We start from the raw sequence: 22,248 nt of genomic DNA, 5'->3' as shown, positions 1-22,248 counted from the left end.
GTTTCAAGAGAACTGGATTTGATGGCTAATGTTGCTTCTTCCACATGGAGATAATTATCACAAAGCTATACCATCATTCTGCCTTTCTCTCTTTTCTCTCTCCCCAAAACCCCAGAAAGTCCTAACCTAATAAGCCCTTGTACTTCTACCACCTAAAAGCGAGGCGGTGGAATTTGACTGTGCACAAAGAGAGAGTAGGGCAGCAGAGAAATATTATCTATAATATCTTCTTCTTTTTTCCCCTAAAAAAAAAACTCTACATATATTATTTTTATTAAAAGGGGTGTTGAATTTAAACTCGACACCTCTTTCAACTTTGGAAATAGAAATTTCATTGCCCTAGCTAATAGTTAATTTGTAAAAATATATGGTTGAGGATTGTTTATTTACTTGCAAAGAAAAAAACATTTATATAGTATGTTTGTTTATAAAGTGTTATACTATATACCCACGGAAGTGCTATCCATTCTCTTACATGCGTGAAAATGAGAGTACATTTAAATTACAAAAAGGGAAATGCTAGGCAATGGCAGATTCGAGATTCTTGGGTCAAGGGGTCTTAATGTAAAAGTGTCAAAAAATTTCCTACAAAGAAAATAATACTAGTGGAGAGGTAGTGGTGGAGGTTGGGAGGTTGGGGCTCCTAGGGTTGTGAAATATTAATTTGGAAATGAAAGGGGTTTGGGGATGTGCTGTGGAATCAGATAAATGGGAGGAGAGGAGGATAATATTTTCTTTGTTTTTTGTTTTTTGTTTTTTTGTTTTTGAGTAAGTCTAGCTAAAAACGATGTAATTTTGAGGTCAGGTCAATTTAAAAAATTGAATGAGCTTTGGACCAAACAACGTCGTTTGGTCCAAAGCCTTTTTTTAATTAAAAAAAAATTGGATGTTGCCTGCCGCGGAGCAACAAGGCAAGCCGACAGGGGACTTTCATCGAGCACCTTATGTGCATACAAAGAGTCACTCTGCTGCTGTCCGAGGGATCACTCATGGAGTCCACATCTGGATTTTCGGCATCCTAAGGGGTCATGCGACCCTTCTTGTCCCAACGTGTGTGCGCCCTTAATACTAAATATTTTTATAGCACATTGTGTACCACTTCTCTAATAGAGGTGGAGCCCACCAATACAATGGGGCTCGTTTATATTAGAAAGGTGGTATACAATGTGGTATAAAAATATGATAAGCCTAACATTTTCCTTACATAAATGGGAGGTACTAATTCAAAGCCGATATATATATATATATAAAGAATACAGATCATAGTGATCAACCTATAGTTTGTCTTTGCCCCAATCATGAGATGTTGATGGTGGCGACACTAATTACAAAATTTAATGATTGTGGTTAGGACCTTAGGAAGCTGAAAATAAGTATTTGGCAATGGAAAAAAGAGATCGAGATCGACTATATAGCTCAAGTTGATGATTTATGATTATGATGTCTTACGAAATTGATGCATGCATTAACAAATTAACTTTGCCTTTTCCTTTCATGTGACAAACTAGCCATATCTTTGGTGCCAAATTAACTTTGCCTTTCATCATGTTAACTTGCACCACTCAGTTTGCAAGTTTTCATAAGCCAGTTATGGAAAAATGAACTGTATAGCAATCAAGCAGATCAATTTTTTAGTGCAGCAATAAAAATGAGTCACTATATTTTGGCCTCATGATAACAATTTCTAATTTAATTTACGTTTGACCCTAATTTTGAGTAAAGTCATTTCTTTTAATTTACTCAATTTTTTCGATTCCAATTCTTTTTAGCTACTTTCACCTAACGTTTGAAAAGACCGCATATATATGAAATGAGGGGTAGTGCAATGACCAATTACAGGACGCATAATTTCATCACTAATAAGTATTTCCGTATCGATAAAATAAACAAACACAATCCTTTTCCTTTATGCTTGCTAGGTATAGCTTCTACTAAGTTTGAACTTGAGCAAAGCATTGGAATAAGGTTAGCTTCTACGATGTCACCACATTTGACTGAAGTTTAGAGGTCAATAAACGTCACGATTCACGAACAATAATGCAGAGGGAGCATATGATTAGTTCTTCATGGATCATAGATATAGCACATGAGTTTTGGTCAATTTTTAAAATCTTGCATAGCTAGAAGGAGGAGATATCATCATGTCAATCCATTTACTTTGCCAATGGTCATGATTATGATTCCATTTTCTGGGGCAACCCAAAAGGTCATACTTTTTTGGAATCAAAGTTATTTCTTTTCATAAATTTGGGGGAGCCATGTAGAGCACTGTAACAACACCCACCAAGTTGGGCTCCACAACAAATTTACTCAAACCCAACCCTTTCTTTCTTTCTTTCTTTTTTCTTTCTTTCTTTCTTTCTTTCTTTCTTCAACTCCAAAACGAGTCAAAACCAAAAGGCTACATTTTCACTCTCAATTTGACTTCTCCATTGTTGACCCAAAAAAAATAATTTTGACTTCTCAATGAGAACAGCCAACAAGATTGAGCCACGTGCCACATGTCATCATCACCTCCCTCAATCAATTGGAGAAAAGTATTGTCTGTAACTTTCTGTGTGACATTTACTGTTTTACTGCTTATAAGCTATAATATTACCCTACCTCTTACGTAAGATTACGGCAGCACAGAAGAACTCTTTTTCTTTTTTTTCTTTTTTTTTTCTTTTTTGTTACTTATCATGTAAAATTTTCTCGGTAGATTTGGAGGTGGGTCTTAATCTTTCTTCATTCTAGGATAAAGAGAGGAATTTGCGGTGCAATGAGAATGTTGGGTTAAAGCTGGAAAATGACGGCAATGTTGCGTCCTACAGAGAGAAAGAGAGGATAACGTAGGAAGTGGGACTAGGAAGCAGCTAGCTAGGAACCAAAACCTAAAGTCATACTACTTGTTGACTTTCCTACGCATTACCTTTTCTTTCTTTCTTTTGTGTCGGCTTTCTAGAATGTCCAAAAGTCTTCTCATATAAGTCCGAAACCTAAAAGCCCAATGTTTGGGCCGTAATGAACTTGACCCACCAATCTACTGAGCCCGCCCCAGGTTTCCAAATCAACAAACGCAAATAAAATGTGCAAAAATGTACAAAAATCTTAGGGCCTATTTGGTATCCTACTAAAACAATTAAACCCCTCTGAATTATAACGCTTGTCGAAATGTCCACATTGAATTATTTTTTCATCCAATTTAACTATCAAACTATTTGAAATGGTCAATTTACTCCATGTCGTTAGTTTCCATGAAGTTTCATCCAATTTTCCGTTAGAAATAATTAAATCCTTAAAAACTAAAAAAGTAAAAAAAACAAAAAAAAAAAAACTAGCAATCAACGTCTTCCCCACCCCATCCCCCAAACCCTCTCGACAGCCACCTTGTCAGCCATGGCGAACATCATCTCTTCATCGACCTCGTCTTGGCCTGTAAAAAATGTAAAATAATCTCTTTGTTCTTTTTAGAATACTCAATCAAGGAGCTTGGGAATGGTGACTCACTTTTCTCAGATTCTTCTTCTGTCTATAAGTAGAACAGGGGGTTTGGGACCATTTCACGCTGGGGCACTTGAGTCAGCGGCGGGATTGAATACCTGGATCGAATCAGAGTTCAAAGCAAAAGCAGAAATCCCAAAGAGAATCGGGCTATTTCAGCTCACGACTTGAAATTAATATCTGCTCTCTCTCTCTCTCTCTCTCTCTCTCTCTCTCTCTCTCTTTCATTTTTCCTTCTTATTCTTCTCTCCATCTCACTTTCTTTTAAGAATCTGATTCCATCTCAGGCGGCCACCTCAATCCCGTTGTCACCTTAGCCGCAGCGTTCGTCGGCCTCATATCCCTCTCACGTGCCGCGGTCTACATCTTGAGCCCGTGCATGAGGGCGGTACCAACCAACACCAACAATCAAATAAAAACAATACAAATTTATAAATAAACCCAATCCTAGATATGTATTTATAAAAAAATCCAAGCACTATTTAAATATATAAACACACCCAAAATCAACCTCAAAGTCAACTTTTTGGGTGTGTTTATAAATGGGTTTTGAGTGTGTGTAATGATGGGTTTTGGGTGTGTTTATATGTTTAAATAGTGCTTGGGTTTTTTTATAATTTCAGACCCCATTTTGGGTGTTTTAGTGAAACTCCCTAAAAACAACCCAATCACCCATAAAAATCAGCCAGTCTCCGAATACCCAAACACTGAAATGCAATCCCTAAATCCCATTGACCCAATCAAGAACAAGTAGGTGTTGATGAAGATGAAACCATATCTTGATTATGATTATATGTTTATTTACATGAACCAACCATTGGCATGCACTTGAAAACCCTTGTGGATGTGGGATTGAAGACAGAGTCTTGGGATGAAGGGGCTGGGGAAGACGTTGATTGCCTTCCCCCTTTTTTTTTTTTCATCTTTCAATTTTGTAATTTTAAACATTTAATTATTTTAAATTTTAAAAAATTAAATTTTAATTAAACAGTAAATCACGTGCCTAACATGTGACATTTAGAAAGAAAATTAGATGAAACTACATGGAAACTAACAGCATGGGGTAAATTGACCATTTAAAATAGTTTAATGGTTAAATTGGCTGAAAAAATAATTCATGATGGACATTTCGACAAGCGTTATAGTTCAGGTTTTTGACAGTTTACCCTTTTTTTTATTATACAAACATGAATTTTTAAATACTTATTTTAAGAGGAGAGAGGGAGAAGAGAGAGATCTAGGAGACCAAGGTGCGAAACTAGTAGGTGTTGACGACGAGATCTGGGAGCGGGTCTGGGTAGGGTCTGGCTTTGGAGAGAGAGAGAGAGAGAGAGATGTAAAACCTCACTTTTTTTGTTTTTAAAATTGGGTTTTTTTAAAGTTGTTTTTTAGTTGGGCTTTTGAAAAATGGGCTTCACCAAATGCAAATTATGGGCATTGGACTAAAAAATTATATTTTAGTTTGAAAAAAGGGATCCAAATAGGATTTCAAACGACCCCTTAAATATCTCTCCTGGAAATAATCAAAGATGATGATTGGTTCATTCGTATATTACAAATGGGTATAAACATAATTCCTCATTATCAATACTATTAACGGACGAATTTGTATATAACGGATTAAGACATATCACACACATAACACAAATGTTTGAGTGGTTCACCTATAATGGGGCTACATCCACTATAGTTTATAGCTTTGTATTTGTATTTGAATATAGAGATTACATTGTCCATGAGAGATATAGAGGGAGAGAGGCTTGAGAGCTCTAGTAAAAGAGAAATAGAGAGCTTATGAGAGCTTTGGACAGCTCTTGGAGAAGTGAAGAAGTAGCAGCCGACTCTCCCTTGGTTGGAGGTGGTGAGTTCCCTTTTATAATCCCCTTAAGTTGGAGTAGACAAGGTTGATTGATGGCTAGGACTTTTGCATGACTCCCCTTAATTTGAGGTCTTGGTCATTGAGAAGGCTTTTGCATGGCTCCCTTTGATTTAGGGTCTTGGACATTGAGAATGCATAGGAGGTGGCATGGCTACTCCTTGGTTGGTGTGAGGTATGACAAGCAAAGATTATCCCTTAATTTGTGGGATTTGTTTAAGAGGGAGGTGAGGTCAACATGGTGTCAACAGATACTTTATGTATTTGATGATGTAAAATAGAAAAATTGATAATATGATCATTAAATTATAAATGTTACTATCTGAACCATGGAAATTTGTCTGCGTGCATGATCATTTGTAATCTTAGCTCGGATAACTGACCCACTAACTTCAATTACATCATATATAAACAAAGAATTATGAGAAGAGGTGCGTATAGCAGATAATATACGAATGGTCAAGGTTTAAAGAACTAGACATGACATATAAAAAGCATCCTTTAAACATTATTAATTTGATTTGTTCAACCAAAAGAAATTAATTTGATTTGAAACATTTGTGTTAGGTAAACGATTGGATAAAGTCGCATAATTCTTTTCAACAGGCAGAGTTGACAAATTGTGCACCTTTCAAAACACCATTAGGATATACAAAGGTTAGGTACGTCCAAGTTCAGGTTGAAAAATTATGTACATCTTGTGACTTTCTCAACTTTAAGTGTATTAAAGTATTTAGTAATAATATATATATATATATATATGGAAAAGCTTTGAATCGAAGAGAAATATTGTCTTACGAAAGCATTTCATTGGCTGTGGTATGGATTACGAAAGCATTTAAGACAAATATTATCGATTGAAATTGAAATATTGTCTCCCAAACTTCCATCTCCTATATTTCCAGATGATGACTTCAAACCTAACTTGTGTTACTTGTTTAATTTTGAGAGGTTTTTTTTCCTTTTGTTACCAAATTAATTTGGAGAGCTTTTTGTGGAGGAAGGTTTGTTGCTCACCAACTCGAAACATTAAAATCTGAGGTCAGCCAGATTTTGAACATCTGGTCCTGTGAAGCATAGAAGAGAAACGACCCATCGTTCAATATTGTTAAGGTATGAGAAAAACTTAGTTACAATGGGGATATCATTGTTTTGCGTTTTTGTGTCCAATAATTATGTCATGTAGAAGTGTTATCATGTGTATCATAGTGTTATTCTTCAGAAATAACAAAATAGTAATATCCGCGTTTCATAGAAGCCTTTATCTTAAAGCCAACAACCGTGGCAATTTGCAACTTGGGAAGTTAGTGTGTGTGGCCCACATGAAGTGACCTATGTGATAAATAAATTATTTAATTGTTCAATAAATATTATTCCGAATAATTATATTAGTCAAATAAAGAGAAGTAGTTTTCTATTTTATTAACGTGATGGGTGGTAATTGATTATGGGCTTCACTAGGAATCGGGTCCTCTCTGCCTCGTGCACATACTCATCTTATGTGTACACTGATGAAAACATATATTAAAGTTTTCTAACGTGCAAAAGGCTAAAGAGAGAAACCTATTTCCTCTACACTTACGGCCAACGGATCACTCAAACAAATATCTTGATATGGTAGAAGACTAATCATTCAAGGTATGTATGTAATTTAAGTCTAATCGAATTTCTGCCTAATGCTATTGTGAAAATCATGAAGTTCCAGATCTTGGATCATGGATTGAGTCTTATAGTTTTACCCAATATTAAGTTTACATGTGGTATTAGATATCTTCCACCCATTTGCCATGGCAAAGAGCAAGGATTGTTACTAGTTATGTGAATAGTGGCAGCCATTGCAAAAGGTTGTGGTGTTTTCACCCATTGTCATGGCAACCACTATTCACACGAGATATTAGGAGAGGAATTTGTATATAGTTTTGGTATGTGAAGAGAAGAATATGACTAAGTATTTTTTAAAAAAAAATCTAAAAATTCTAGTATTTTTTTAGATTTTTTTTTTTAAAAATTATTTGTTGCTAACGTCAGCAAACCTAGGCTAGAGGTCAAGCTGGTTTGGCCTACGGGCTGGCCTAGTCTCGTGGGACTCATGGCTTGCCAGGATAAGCTTGGCCCGCTGGAAGCTGTTGCCTGGGCTCGGACCCTATTCTGCCAGGGTTGGGGGTAATGGCTAGACTTGCTCGTAGAATATGGTTAAGAACTCTCGTGATTTTCCATCATGGATGGTTTGATGGTTTGATCTTTTAATTTAATTGAACCGTAACAGTTTTTTCATGATATGTTGTGATTTCGATTAAATTTCTTTGATCAAATAATTGGTGCACGTTTTGACGGTGGGTGAATGTTTAATATATGATATTATTTGACTTCCTCAACGAATGAGTTACTTTTATGACTAATAGTGATTAAAGAATTTGTTACTGCATGCTTTCAATCGTGATGATATTATGGGTTTATTTTATTTCAACCATGATGGTATAAATCCATGTGCACTGTAACTAGCTATTGTCGACTCATAGAAACTATAATATTCATTGCTTTGAATGACATCACGTGGCTATTACAAGTGCAATATTTGCAGGCAGTAGGCACAACGCTTTATATGCATATGCATATATATACAGTGCCGGAGCCAGGAATCGAAACACAAGGGGTCTTAGTGTAAAAGTCCCAAAAAAAAAATTAGGATGGAATCAACATATATATTCTACATATGCAAAAAAATGAAAATAAAAACTCACATTGTTACTGGAAATTAGTGCAATAAACATCTCTAATACTTCACTTACGCACTAAACACATAAACTTGAGACATCATTTTATTTGAGATCACATAGAAAAGGGAGGGACGAGAGAGGAGATTATGTAGTTACCCTAAATTCCTTAATTAAACTGCTGCCTAAGTTTTAATTAAAAAAAAATTAGAATGGCATGCACAAGCTGAGGCGCAAGAGTGGCAGAAGTTGCAGCTTCGGATAGATATTAAAGTGTAAACTTTGTTATTACTGGGGGCAAGAATGCTTTGTGATGGTCCAGAGGCCAATAGATAGCAATTTGCCATTTTGCTTTGACTTCAATTATAGTGTCTCACAGACGGACCCATAATTTTTTTAGCGGAGGTGCAATACTGACTAAGTATGAAAAATGGTTTTTCGGAATAATCATTTTCTCAAAATAATTTTTGGCGGCTTTTATTCTCTACATATCAAATAAGAAAACTTGATTTTATGGGATTTTAGTATGAAGTATATATTGACTTAATGAGCCATCATTTTTAGCCTAAATCATATTTTGCACTAAAACCGAATTTTCATATTTTGATTTGGTGAGAATTTGATTTTCTAGTATTTTTATTTGAATCCAAATAGGGGGTACTTCCTTATTTACATTGTAAACTTAAGTAAATGGAGTAATATAAAAATAAATAAAAGTAAAAGGACAAAGACATTTACTTAAATGTTGAAAATGGAAATAAGGACAGATTGGAGAAGCAGTAACAAAAGAAAATTGGGGGTTTTGGAATGGAGGAATCGGATTTGTGGAGAAGGAGAGGCTGGAGGATACGCTGGTCATTATCTTTTTTCTTTAGACCTGGCCCAAAACGACGTCGTTTTGGCCAGGTCATTTAAAAATTCCCTGGGCCAAAACGACGTCGTTTTGCCCAAGTTGTTTTTTAAAAAAAGACGCGCGCCAGCCAGCCTCCTTCTTCTTCAACCTTTCAGCGAACTCTTCCTTCTTCTTTCAGGCATTTCATCGACCACGTGGTGTGCAGCTCCAAGAGGTCGCACCAGCAGCTCCAAGGGACCTCTAAGCTTATTTTCATGGCTTCCAAGAGGTCGTGCGACCCCATTGACCCCACTGTGGCTCTGCCTCTGTATATATATATATATATATATATATATATATGGCTATGTCGAAAATTTTGTATTGTTTTTTCATTAATGAAGTCATATAAAAATATGAAGTAATATGTATGTGTATAATGAATGAAATAGAAATTGTTTTATTTCTATATTAAAGTGCACATACAATGCGGAGGATAAATTTTTCCTTCTCGATTTCTATGTGTACGCATATGAAACGATCGTTTCGAGTTTGCAAAATTCATTTGCTAATATGAATTGGAGTGCTAATGACTATTGCTAATGAATTTGTCATTTAATTGGAAAATTATTAAATTTATGCTATAAAGTTATAAATATTCGTTTGATTGTCTGACTTATGAATTAATTAGGGTGCTGACAGTAAATATAGTAAAGAATAACATCAATTTTACTGTCAATTTAAATTAGAGAAATTTACATAAATACCACATGAACTTTCAAGTATGTGAGTCATTACCTCATGAACTTTTAATTTTTATTTTTAACCACCTGAACTTTGTAAGGTGTTGCAATCCACCACTTACGTCTAACTCCGTTAAAATTTATGTTAAGTTTAAGGGTATTTTCGTCAATTAACTATACCAAAGAATAATGATATATTAAAAAAAACAGATTTTAAAAAAAAAAGTGACCTAATTACAGCCCCTTCACCCTACCCCTACTCCTACTTTTCGAACTTTTCGAACTTCAATTCGCTCCACCGCAAAAAAATTCACCATCTGCACACACAATACTCTATACTTAATTTTACTATCAGTTTAAATTATTATGTAGAAATCTTAATCAATATATGTTAAATGTATGACTACTTATTAACTCATCATATGATCCTGGTGTAGACATGTACAATGAATTAAAGTTAAAAAAAATAAATGCAAACGTATTTTCTTTCATTGTCATTGTACTTTGTCTTATGAGGGGAGACAATCTAAAGTTCTATTGCCCACTACTGTTTTAAAGTGGTCATATATTTTTGTAACAGAAAAAAAAAAAAAAAAAGAGGTGATATATTTATATCAGTTAATCTAATAATCAATTAATCATTAAAGTGTATCAATTAATCTTATGTAATCGATTAACTATTACAGTTCTTATCAATTTAATTTGACATTCATATTATAAATGGTTTGTTAATCATCAAAATGGCCAAGCTAGAACATTCCATGAATTTCAAATTAAATGATAATTAATCAATTACTTGTGACTTATGGATGCATATAAATGAAGTTTAACCTTATAATGTTTCCATGGTTTCAACATCGTGAGTATATTTATTTTCATCATATTCATAAGAGATATGGATCACCTAAAGGTAAATCCACTATTTATATAATTGGAGATATAAATGAGGTAACTTGTATATGTCTTATTTAGATTTGTTTTTGGATATCCAGAAGTAATAAAGCTTTTCTAATTGTTAATTATTGGTATTGTCATAATATATCCCAAAGGAGAGTTATGATGATACGTGTATGATATTCAGACTATATAAGTATGATTAATGTTTATTGGAAATGAATGTAGCCACAACATATAATGCAAAAAACATTCATAATGGCAGATTAATTTGGCTTATTCTAATTGAGCTAAGTTGCAACAGAAAAAGTAATTTTTAATACTTTTCAATATAGAGGGCCCGCTGGTTTTCATGCTTTTGCAGGTTCTGTTTTTCAAAATGTGGGGCCCACTGGGGCTCTAAGGCTCAAGTCTACAGATTTATGATTATCTCCGGCCAGTTTCATGATATAGAACCCAAAAATTCTCCCATTGGGGATGCCTTTTTGCACTTGGGCTCTATATTTATGAGCCCCAAGGAGGTAGAGCCCAATTTAGGGCTCCCATTAGAGCATTGGCAGCAAAGGGCCCAAGGGGAGGGTTGGAGGGGGAAACCAAAATGTGGTTTCTAGCAACAAGAAGCTGCTAGGGCAAGCGTGGGGCCTACAAACCGGCAAGCGAGGGCAGCCCGCGGCTGTGATGACGTCGTATTGCTATTTAAATTTTTTAAAGTGGCGTGTGCAATACACGAGCCCAGTTTAAAAAATTTGACGCTACAATAGCCGCCAACGGCATGATTCCACGTGTTGCATCTTTGGGCCATCCGATCTGCTTTTTAAATTTATCCAACGGCAGCCATTTTTCGCGAATAAAAAATCGAAAAAGCAACCCCCAACGGCTCTATGCCACGTGGAAGCTCCTGGGCTCTCGATTAGTTTTTTCCAACAATCCAACGGCAGACAATTTTTTGCCCAATAAAAAATTGAAAAAAAATCGAAAAAATTTAAAAAATACGAAAAAAATACTGAATTTTTTTTTCTATAAATACCAACCAATACTCTTCACTTTTAACACCGACTCTTCATATATTTTCTTCTCATTCTACTATTTTTCACTTTCTAGTCAAATTTTTTTCACTTTCAAGTTGTTTTTTTCTCTCTTTCAAGTTGTTTTTTTCTCTATCATATTATGGGTTCTTCTAGTGAAACCGGAGGAGGGGCATGGAGCATGACGGAAGATATTAGCTTGTGTGAGGCTTGGCTCCAAGTTAGTCATTGTCCCGTAACGGGCAATGAGATCAAATTCTGTCATATGTGGAAAAAAATTCATCAGGAATTTTGTGAAAGGGTAATTGGTTCGACCCGTACGGATCAAGTATTATCTAGTAGGTGGAAAATTCTTAACAAAGAGTTGGGAAAGTGGAGAGATGCCTTGACAAAAGCGATGAACAACCATAGAAGCGGGCAAAACCTTAGCAGTGAGGTAAATTATTTGTAATTTTTATTTATTAATTTCTATGTCATATTAAATTTTATTTAAATGTTTCTTGCAATTTATATATTATGTTAATATTTCTTGTATTTCCAATATTAATATGAATGTTTCTTGCAATATTTATATTTTGTTTTGCATTTCTAATAAATGGTTAAAGTTTCTTGCGTTTCCATTAATTTTTTTAATACTTGTTGCATTGCCAATATTTTTTAAAGTTTCTTGTATTTCCATTATTTTTTGTTATACTTGTTGCATTGCCAATATTTTTTAAAGTTTCTTGCCTTACCTTTTTTTTGTTTTTTTTTTTTTGTATAGATTATGCAAGCACAAATGTTTTTTGGTGCTACTGGGTAAGGGAAAAAAAGTTTCAACCATACCCTATGTTGGGAGGTGGTGAAGAATTGTAAGAGATTCCAAATTATTCTAACGGGTCCAACGATAGTGTTGAACGAGATGCCACTTCATGAGACACCGACATCGGATTCACCTATGGATTCCCTGATGAGTCAAGACTCACCTATCGAAAAAGAACCGAGGCCTATTGGGAGGAAGGCGGCGAAGGCGAAGAGAGGGAGTAATTCTACCAAGAATACATCTAAATATTTGGAGGAGCTTTCAAAGATGCAAGCCATGAGAATTGAAATGGATATGAAACAACAAGAGCACGATAGGGCAATGGAAGTAGAATATGCAAAAGAAAGGGAGTTTGTACGCCAATGAATAGTATTGACAATTAGGAACCCAAAAATCTTATCCGAAAATATTATCCAAATTAATTGTTTAAGTAAACAAAGTTGTGAAAAAAACAAAAAAAATGAATAGTATTTGCCATGGCAAGCCTTGCATTGCTGGAAACACAATTTTTTTTTTGTGCTAGGGCAGGTACTATTCACATGAATAGTACCCCCTAGGGCTCCTCTTGTCATGGCAATGGGCTAACTGGTGGAAGTGCTCTTAGGTATGGCCTTATCCACCACTATCTACGAATTGTTCTCAGACAGATATCTTGATATGGTAGAAGACTAATCATTCAAGATATGTATGTAATTTAAATTTAATTGAATTTCCGCCTAATTCTATTGTAAAAATCATGAAGTTCAAGATCTTATATAATAAATTGGGTCTTATAGTTTTACCCAATATTAAATTAACAATCGATACTCACAACCAAGGTCTAAAATATCGATGGTTTCAGAAATATTGGTAGTCCAAAAACACTGAAATTTCAATGGAAATATTGGGATATTATCGATATCGATAAAAATTGAATAAAAACCAAGGAAATTGTAAGAAAAACTTAGAAATTTTTCTTGAAACTTTGGAGGATGTTTATTTAGTCAATTATCTATTACTTTATCACAAAAAATTGAAAGGAAACATATTGCATTATGGGTTTAACTGATTTAAGTTGAGTATATAGCAAACTGACAAACACTACTAGTGTAAAAAATTTTGTAGTAATTAATGAAGAATATTAAACACACCTATTTCAGTTTGAGTGAAAAAGTTCTCTTTATTCCTCCATTCATACGTATTTCGGACATTACATATATTATAAAATTTCATGCAATCATTTATTTATTACAATATTTTACACTTTATACGTTGCATGTAAGATACATGAGTGACTTAGTACCACATAGAGTTCCTATAAGATTTAAATTTGAGTTATTTATAGTAACACCTCCGAAGGTTTTCAGCTTTTTCACAGCTTTTTCACAAAACTCCTTGAAGTTTTGGAAATTACAAGAACACCCACTGAGGTTTTAAATTGTTTTTACAAAACTATTTTTCATTGATTTTTCATCCAAAGATTGATGATTTTATAATGAAAAATTCTCCAAATGACAAAGTTGGCCTTTGAGATTAGATTGCATATACTTCATTGAGGTTAATTTTGTCATTTACATAAGTTTTTTTTTAATGAAATTATCAAGTTTTGGACAAATAATCAACGAAAAGGGGTTTTTTTGAAAACAAACTGAAACCTCAGGGAGTGTTCATATAACTTTTGAGACATGATGGGGTTTTGTGATAACACAAGAAACATCAGGGTGTGTTGGTATAAATAACTCGTCAAAATTTTCATTGTCTTCATCATCTCGATATTATTGATATTATCGATATTATAGCGATATTTTGACCAAATATTGTTGAAGTGTAAGAGAAATTATCGACGTCGATATTATTGATATTTATACAATATGTGTATAGATACGTTTCAAAATATCATTGATCTAAAAAAAACGATAATATCTCAATATTTCGTTGATATTACTTATATTTTTTTATTTATTCTCACAATCTTTTACGAAATGGCTTTTGCGTTGGCAAACAGATATTTTCGTATCAATTTATTTTGTGGCCCGAGGTTTTCTTGAGTTTATGGATATTTGACAGATCATGCATTGCTTTTTGTCCATTAGGTTGAAGCAGCACTTGGAAAGTGGGAACACAAATCCAATGTGAAATTAACTTTATATATATATATATATATGGAGAATTTTGAAACCAATAATAAACACAAACTTGTCAAAGTTTGGATAGTCCTTACTTATTGTCTTATCTAAAGGGTTGGTAACCTGGTCACTCAGTGCAAAGGGATATTTCCTTTTGCTTTCGTCATTGAGGTTAATTATAATCAACTCCGAAATGAGAAAATTCCAACAACAAACCCCAAAATGATCATGTAAGGTCCAAAATACCCTAATCTAAAGCCTACGCGTTAAAATGTCAAAATCAACTCCTCAAATCTCACAACAATGTTAGAAATTTATATTTTTGTACCACATTTGTTTTTATCAACCGACGAAACCCCAAGCTCGATAAACTAAAAAACATTCTTAGCATCCAAATGAAAAATAAATAATAAAAAAAAAGAGAAAAAGTAACGTTAAAAAAAGGGAACATGTATTTGCCAGACCTTAATATCACAATCCAAACTACCACTGTAAACAAGAAAAGAATCACCAGAATCATCAGAATCCTCACTTCTATTGTTACAAGCTGCAGTCAAACACTTGACGGGCTTCCTGTGACCTTCCAACACAGCCAAGCAAGAATAGCCGATGCTCCTATTATGATCATCATCAACTAGCCGCCCTGATCTCCTCCAAACCCTAACACTACAATCCGCCGACCCACTAAACACCAAATCCGCCACCACAGCCAAGCACAATATGGCCTTGCTGTGTCCCCTCAGCGCACCCACCACCACCATGCCACCGCCTTTAACGCCACGAACATGATCACGATCTCTTTCCCACACTAAAATTGACCGATCGCACGCACCGGAGTAGAGCACAGAGCCATCGGAGCTAAAAGCCAAAGCATTCACAGCCGACTTGTGCCTCTCCAGCGTAGCATCAAGCACGACCGACTTATTAACTTTCTTCCACACCTTTATTTTCTTGTCTGCAGAGCCGGTGTAGACGAACTCCCCGTCACGCGACGACGCTATAGCGTTGATGGCGTCGTCGTGGGCGTTGCTCACCGACTCCAAGCATCTGAAATCCGACGTCCGCCAGATTTTGAACGTGCGGTCCCACGAGGCGGAGTAGAGAAACGACCCGTCGTTGGATATGGCTAGGGCGGAAACTGTGTCGACGTGGTGCACCCAGGTGCACTTCTTGTGTCGCCGGATTTGGACATAGTCCTTGGGAGAGAAGAATCGTGGGACCCTGTCTTTTAGGGTGGGGAGGGTGGCGATGCATTTGAAGTGTTTTTGATGACCGTGTGGGTTTGTGATGAGATTGATGTCGATTTTCCAGACTCGGATTTTGTGGTCTTGGTGAGCGCTGAATAGTAGCTCCCCAATGACCGCTAGAGACTTAACGGTGCTGTTGGTGGTGGCTACCACCTTATTGGGTGATGAAGAGTGTAATCGGCTCCATGCTATGATCTGACCGTTGGATAAGCCGCTGTATAGGAAGTTTCCGGAGAGGGCTAGGGAGCATACGTAGGAGGAGGAGGTTTGGGTTTTGAGGGTGGCTATGCAGAGGTGGTGGGTGGTTGGGGCTTCTAGAACAAGTTGCAGTTGGTTGGAGATTGAGGTAGTGAGAGAAAGGACAGATGGTAAACTTGGTTGGGAAGATAGAGAGGAGGAGGAAGAGGTTGATGCTTCTGATTGGAGGAGGTGAATGGAAATATTGGAGTGATCTTCATGAGATTTTTCTGTGCTTGTGTGACATGGCAAGGGACATGGAACAAGTCCCATTAAAAGAAAGCTTTGGTTTAAATAAAGAAAGATAAAAGCTTCTGTATTGTTTGTTAGAAGGAGTTTACCTTCTTATGAAGAGAAGATATGAAGTTTCAAAAAGGTGACCGCGATGATCCGCTGGAACCATCATTTTCTAACTTTTCTTGACAATAAACTAGTGGCGATCAGATAAAGAGAAGGCCAGATTCTTCCATCAAAACGAGCTGCTGGGGTAGGATGCAAGTTAGATATATTAACCTCTCGACCTTTTTTTTTTTTTTTCCAAATGGCATGGCTTGGTTGGGTAGCTTTTGGATTGGCAAAAGAGATATTGGTATCAATTGGCCTAATAATGAGTTGAAAGCTTTTGTGGATTTGCCATTTGAAGGATAATGCTTTCCACTTTCCTTTGTTGCTGTACAAATATCGCTGAAAGGAGAAAAGTATGGGGCCCTTAGGTCATTTTGCTGATGTGTATAATTAGGTTAGAGCAATTCATGATGCTATAGCTAACCACCGCTCTTGATGCAGTGCTTAAATCTTTACTTTTTTGGATCAGAATTTTGAATTTAATTAATCAAATGACTGACTTAAAAAAAGGGTTGGAAATATATAATCTGGGTCGGCATGGGTCCACTTCTCTGCGAGGGGTCTTCCGCTTTCGGATTGTGGAATTTGTCGACCAAGTGGCATCTTTATCGTTCACATTGTTTTTTGTAAGGACTAGCTTTTCCGCACTAGCTAGGAAAGTTTGGCATGGCGGACCAAATGCAAAGGACTAATATAAAAAGTCTGTCAAAACATTGGACCATAATTGTAGTGAGTCATATATATACTCTGTCAAAATTGGACCAAGAATGGATCGAAATTATTAGAGGGTTCCATTCACTTGCGAAGATGCCACCCCTTTTCCTCTTTCATACTGAGTTAAGGTTTCATCTTCATAGTAAGTTTATACGTTCTCATCAGAATTTTCCCTTGACCGAGAAGCATCATTCAACATTTTTCATTCAATAGGCTTACACTAGTTGTAAAAGACTTGTAGTTCAAGTAATTAAAAACACTATCCACGCATTCGACGCTGGTAATCAATAAGCATGGACTAGTAATTGGGCTTGTCAATCAAAGATGAACCACTATAACAAAACGGGTGGCCCATTTGCACTTCCATAACAAAATTATAAGACGGAAATGGGCTTTTGAATGTATCCCCAACCGGAAGAGAGAATGAATGGTATCAAATTAGAACTTCTATTTGTTTGAAGTCAGACCAATTATTGCATCGTAGGTGAACAGCTCACCAACCTGCAGATATTTTATACTTTGATTGAAGCTAATAAAATTAAAATGTATGTATTTTAAAATTTAATAAATAAAAATGTATATATACATGTACAAAGTGGAGTCCTAACTGTATTCAACTGTATCTGAATGCCAAAAATAAAAATAAAAAACCCTACTGGCAGAATCATACGAGTAAGTAAGATATGGCCTGTCAGTAGAGTTGCCAAATCCTCAATAATTACCCCAAAAAATTATAAATAATAAAACAATATAAGCTAAATCTAACTTTAATCAATAAAACCAAAAAATATGAGAAAAAACTAAAACGACAACAACAGAAATCCGACGGCCAGCAAGGCACTGAGGCCCCACAACCTTGGAGCGGAAGTGAGGTGGTCCCCAGCAGCGGACGTTTCCCGTGCTTGAGTGGACGGCGTAGACGAACCACTCGTACCGTCGTAACTGGGATTGGCGCCGTACAGCGACTGAATCCCCAAAACGTCGTCGCTCGCCAGCTCCACTTTCTTCGTCCGCGACGAGATTGTCGGGAACATAATCGCCTCCTCAACCGACGAGTGGCCCAACCCCAGCAGATGCCCAATCTCGTGAACCGCTACCGACTCCAGGTCGACCGCTGACGTCACGGACGACGTGCTAATGTCACCCGTGATCACCCAGTTCTCGTCAAGGTCCAAGTGGAACCTCCCGCTCGGCGGCGAGAACGCGTGCGCCAGCGTCCCCAAAACCCCATCGAACGGCTCTCCGTCCCCGTGATCGCCCCTGAAGAACCCAATCTTGATATCCGCCGTGTAGAACGACGTCGTCTCGGAGAAATTCAACGGCGTCGCTGCCGACCACCGCTCGAAGGCCCGTAAAAACACTGCCTTGACGTCGTCGGCAAGCTTGTTCTCCGGCAAGAATGCGTAGGTCAAGTCGCGCCGGTTCAGCGGCCAGACCGGCGTCCCCGGGAAAGTAGAGTAATGAGCAACCGTGTGGAGATTGGACGTGTTAGACGACGACGGTTTGCCGGAATTCATGGTAGTGGTGCCGTTGACTATATCGGGATTGCCGCATCGAGGCTTGACGAGGTGCTGAATGGTAGGCTCGTCTAGCTCGCCGGTGACGTTGAGATTGAAGTTCTTCTGGTAGGTTTTGAGAGCTGATTGGAGGTCGTCGTCGAAGTCGTCGGTGAAATTGGAGGGCAAATTGGGAATGTAACCGAAGTAATTGAAGTATTTCTTGAGCTTGGCGAGGCCTTCGACTTTATCGCCGGCGTGGCAGTTACCGAACTTCTGGAAAGCGTCCCAGGCGGCGGGGACTGAAGCGGTGAGGTTGGGGACGAGCGAAGGAGGGATGGATGAGATGTTGGGGAAGAAGCGGGCTGAGGTGTGTATGAGTGAGAATGAGAGACAGAGAGCAATGGCAACGGGAAAAAGGTGAAACGGCAGCCTCATGGTCGTTTTAGTTAATTTGGTGTTTTGCTGTGGAATTTGAAACGAGACTGAATGAGGAGATTGAATGGTTTTATTTGAAGAGGGTAAGTGGAGATATAAACAAGAAAGGTTGGAGCCGGCAAACACTAGTGCATGATGCATCATAGGAATTAGTCTTTGGCATTGGAGGTCTTTGTCAATTTAATGAATGAATTTGAATTTGCGTGTTTGATTTTGTTTTTATAAATAATAAAAAATAAAAATAAAAAAGCTGAAAGTTTGTATGCTTTGAATTTTGATGTGTGTGTGGAGTGTTTTCATAAATAATGCAAGAAGAAGTAGATGGCAGAAGTTTCTTTCTAGTTTCTTCTTCTAGTTGTATTGTATGTCTACGACGACCAAATAGACAAAGAAAAGAATGGAAGATGTTTTGACTTTAGGATCGTTCATATATGCAGCAGCAAGGAGAGCAGTGGTCAAAGTTGGGGGTTGAACTGCATGGCATTACATGTTTCTGAGCCCAGTTATAAGCGTCCACGTGGAACAAAATAACTGGTTATAAATCTTATCGCTGGTTGGACCAAAAAAAAAAACACTTCTTCTAACGGGATCCATGGCCACTAACATTGACACGTGGAAAAGTTTCTCATTGTGTTATTAGTCGGAGATAGTAATAAGTGTTATCTCCGTTACACGAGTGTTTTTCTTCCGTACTAGATTACTCACTTTCTGATGTGCATCTTATATATGTACGTATTTGAGTTTGTATAAGGCCAATAATTGTCAATTGACTTGGCAACACATAAGGGCACCAAGATGTATCTTAAGACTTTTCCTATGTATTATTATACTCTTTCGTCCAAAACAAATGTATTATTATACTCAAATACATGTTCCTTTTGCCATTCTATACAGGCAGAGCAGGGAGAGGGATTCCGTTCCAGTGCGGTTGAATAGTATAATCGTATTATTAATAACATCAATAATAATCAAATGATTAGGATGCCAAAATCTTAAATTTAATTGCAAATGACTTTATCATTTGAAATTCAGGATTTTTCCATCAGCATTTTCTTCTTCACAAACCTGCTTCTTAATACCATGTTAACATAAGAATTCTTCTTCGCAAATTTTATATGTATGTATATATAAAGAGAGCTTTAATTAAGGGATTCTTTAAATAAATTTATTTGATAAACATTCTTGTAGGGTCCACTCTGTATTGTATTTCACTAATTCAACCCGTCTATTTTGTAGATGTTTATTCAAATATAATCTCTACAAAAAAATCACTTGAATCCGAAATCATTTAACCACTCAGTTGAATTATTGAAATTTTAGTACTTTCTTGAAGCACCGTATTTACTGATTTTGTATGACACAATTGGATGTGGAAACGATTTCCGATTTATCTAATTTCTTGCAAGGATAATATATGAATGTATACTTAAAAAATAGATCATTTGGATTGTTAAAAAAATATTCATAAGGAACCTTAAAGGGTGTCCCTCAAATATTTTATTCGAGAGATTCCTCAATAAAATGGGACTATATATATGTAAGGATGCAAATTAGATACACTATATCTAAGGATTAAAATATCGAGGATATTATTTTTTCTCAGGTCTAGAATATTTTGGAACACATCCATACACATATCGTAAAGTATCGATAATTTGGAAAATAGCGACGTTAATAATTTCTCTCACACTTCAGCAATATTTGGCCAAAATATTGCTATAATATCGATAATATCGAGATGATGAAGACAGTGAAAAATTTGAAGAGTTATTTATACTAACACCCCCTGAGGTTTCTTGTGTTCTCACAAAACCTCTTCAAGTCTCAAAAATTACACGAACACCCTCTCATGTTTCAGTTTGTTTTCACAAACTTTTCATTGATTGTTTGTCCAAAAATTGATGATTTCATTGGAAAAAAAAACTTATGCAAATAACAAAATTAACCTCAATGAAGTACTCAAAGGCCAACTTTGTCATTTGGAGAAATTTTTTGTAAAAAAAAAAAATCAATCTTTGGATGAAAAATCAATGAAAAAGAGTTTTGTGAAAACAATTTAAAACCTCATGGGGTGGTCTTGTAATTTCTAAAACCTCAAGGAGTTTTGTGAAAAATCCAAAAACCTCAGTGGGTGTTAGTGTAATTAACTCAAATTTGAACCTTATAGGAACTTCATGTGGTACTAAGTCACTTATGTATCTTAACATGCAATGTATGAAGTGCAAAATGTTGTACTAAATCATCATAAATAAATGATTATGGTGTGTTTAATCTTCTTTCATTAATTACTACATATTTTCTACACTCGTAGTGTTTGTTAACTCGCTATATAATCAACTTAAATCAGTTAAACTCATCATACAATACATTTCCTTCCAAATTTTTTTTTATGATGAAGTAATAGATAATTGACTAAATAAACATCCTCCAAAGTTTTAAGAAATTTTTTCAAGTTGTTCTTACAATTTGTGTGGTTTTTATTCAATTTTTATCGATGTCGATAATTTCTCGATATTTTCATCGAAAATTCTGTATTTTTCAATTACCAATATTTCTGAAACCATCGATATTTTAGACCTTCATTATAGCTAGCATATCTAAAGCGGCTATTTGTATTTTGGTTAGTTGAACTACATGTATAACTGGGGCCATTGCCATTGGGAGTTGTATATCCTTATTCAATGTCAGCCGTATATCACCGTATCAGAAGGCATGCTGCATCCGAGTTGAATAAGTCAAGCTAGACCGCATAATTAAACAAGGTAACATATCCAAACAATCTCTAATCTAATTGGATTAGCCCCAGTTTAATTAAAGAAACTGAATGAAAATATTTGGTTATAGAATCAGATTAAGTGCAATGCAGCCGCCGAACATGCATAAAATAGCATTAAGAAAACAGATAAAACAATATGAAACACTAACACGCCAAGGAATAAGATCTCTCCCATATATGTTCCCACTGCCTTTGATTATGATGTGGAGAAATGTCAAAAGTCTTTTGCATCATCCATGTATAAAATTCTATTTCTACTAATGAAAAACGCACGCATCATTTCTAGAATTGACATCATGCATTAGGTTAATAGTTAGCTAACCAGGTTGAAAATGGAACCTTCCACAGCCCCGGCCCACACGTGACAACATCTACGAGGGTTCCTTCTTAATTGACAGATATTTTATTTGTCAATTTCCAGAAGGTTCAACGAGAGCTGAGTTTATTTAATCAATTGCGTGGAAAGAGAGAAGGTTCGTTTCTTTGGTTGCTTTCAGTCTTTGCTGCTGCAAGAAGGAACCTTA

General features: G+C 36.1%; 2 protein-coding genes across 2 annotated transcripts; both read right to left on the bottom strand.

Moving 5' to 3' along the window:
• Window positions 1-14,764: 14,764 nt before the first annotated feature.
• Window positions 14,765-16,578, bottom strand: LOC103343063 (protein JINGUBANG-like). The gene has a single exon (XM_008246740.3). It carries the CDS (start codon window positions 16,226-16,228, stop codon window positions 14,906-14,908), a length of 1,323 nt encoding a protein of 440 aa, XP_008244962.2. The 5' UTR covers window positions 16,229-16,578; the 3' UTR covers window positions 14,765-14,905.
• Window positions 16,579-17,547: 969 nt separating this feature from the next.
• On the bottom strand, window positions 17,548-19,186 carry MMP (matrix metalloproteinase). Its single transcript, XM_008246741.3, has one exon. The coding sequence runs from the start codon at window positions 19,090-19,092 to the stop codon at window positions 17,815-17,817; it is 1,278 nt and encodes a 425-aa protein (XP_008244963.2). The 5' UTR covers window positions 19,093-19,186; the 3' UTR covers window positions 17,548-17,814.
• Window positions 19,187-22,248: the final 3,062 nt, after the last annotated feature.

Source organism: Prunus mume, linkage group LG2 (assembly GCF_029339155.1).
Source record: "Prunus mume cultivar Tortuosa linkage group LG2, ASM2933915v1, whole genome shotgun sequence".
NCBI classification, from domain to species: Eukaryota; Viridiplantae; Streptophyta; class Magnoliopsida; order Rosales; family Rosaceae; genus Prunus; species Prunus mume.
The sequence above is the reverse complement of the archived record's forward strand: the minus strand, read 5'-3'. Positions and strand labels throughout refer to the sequence as shown.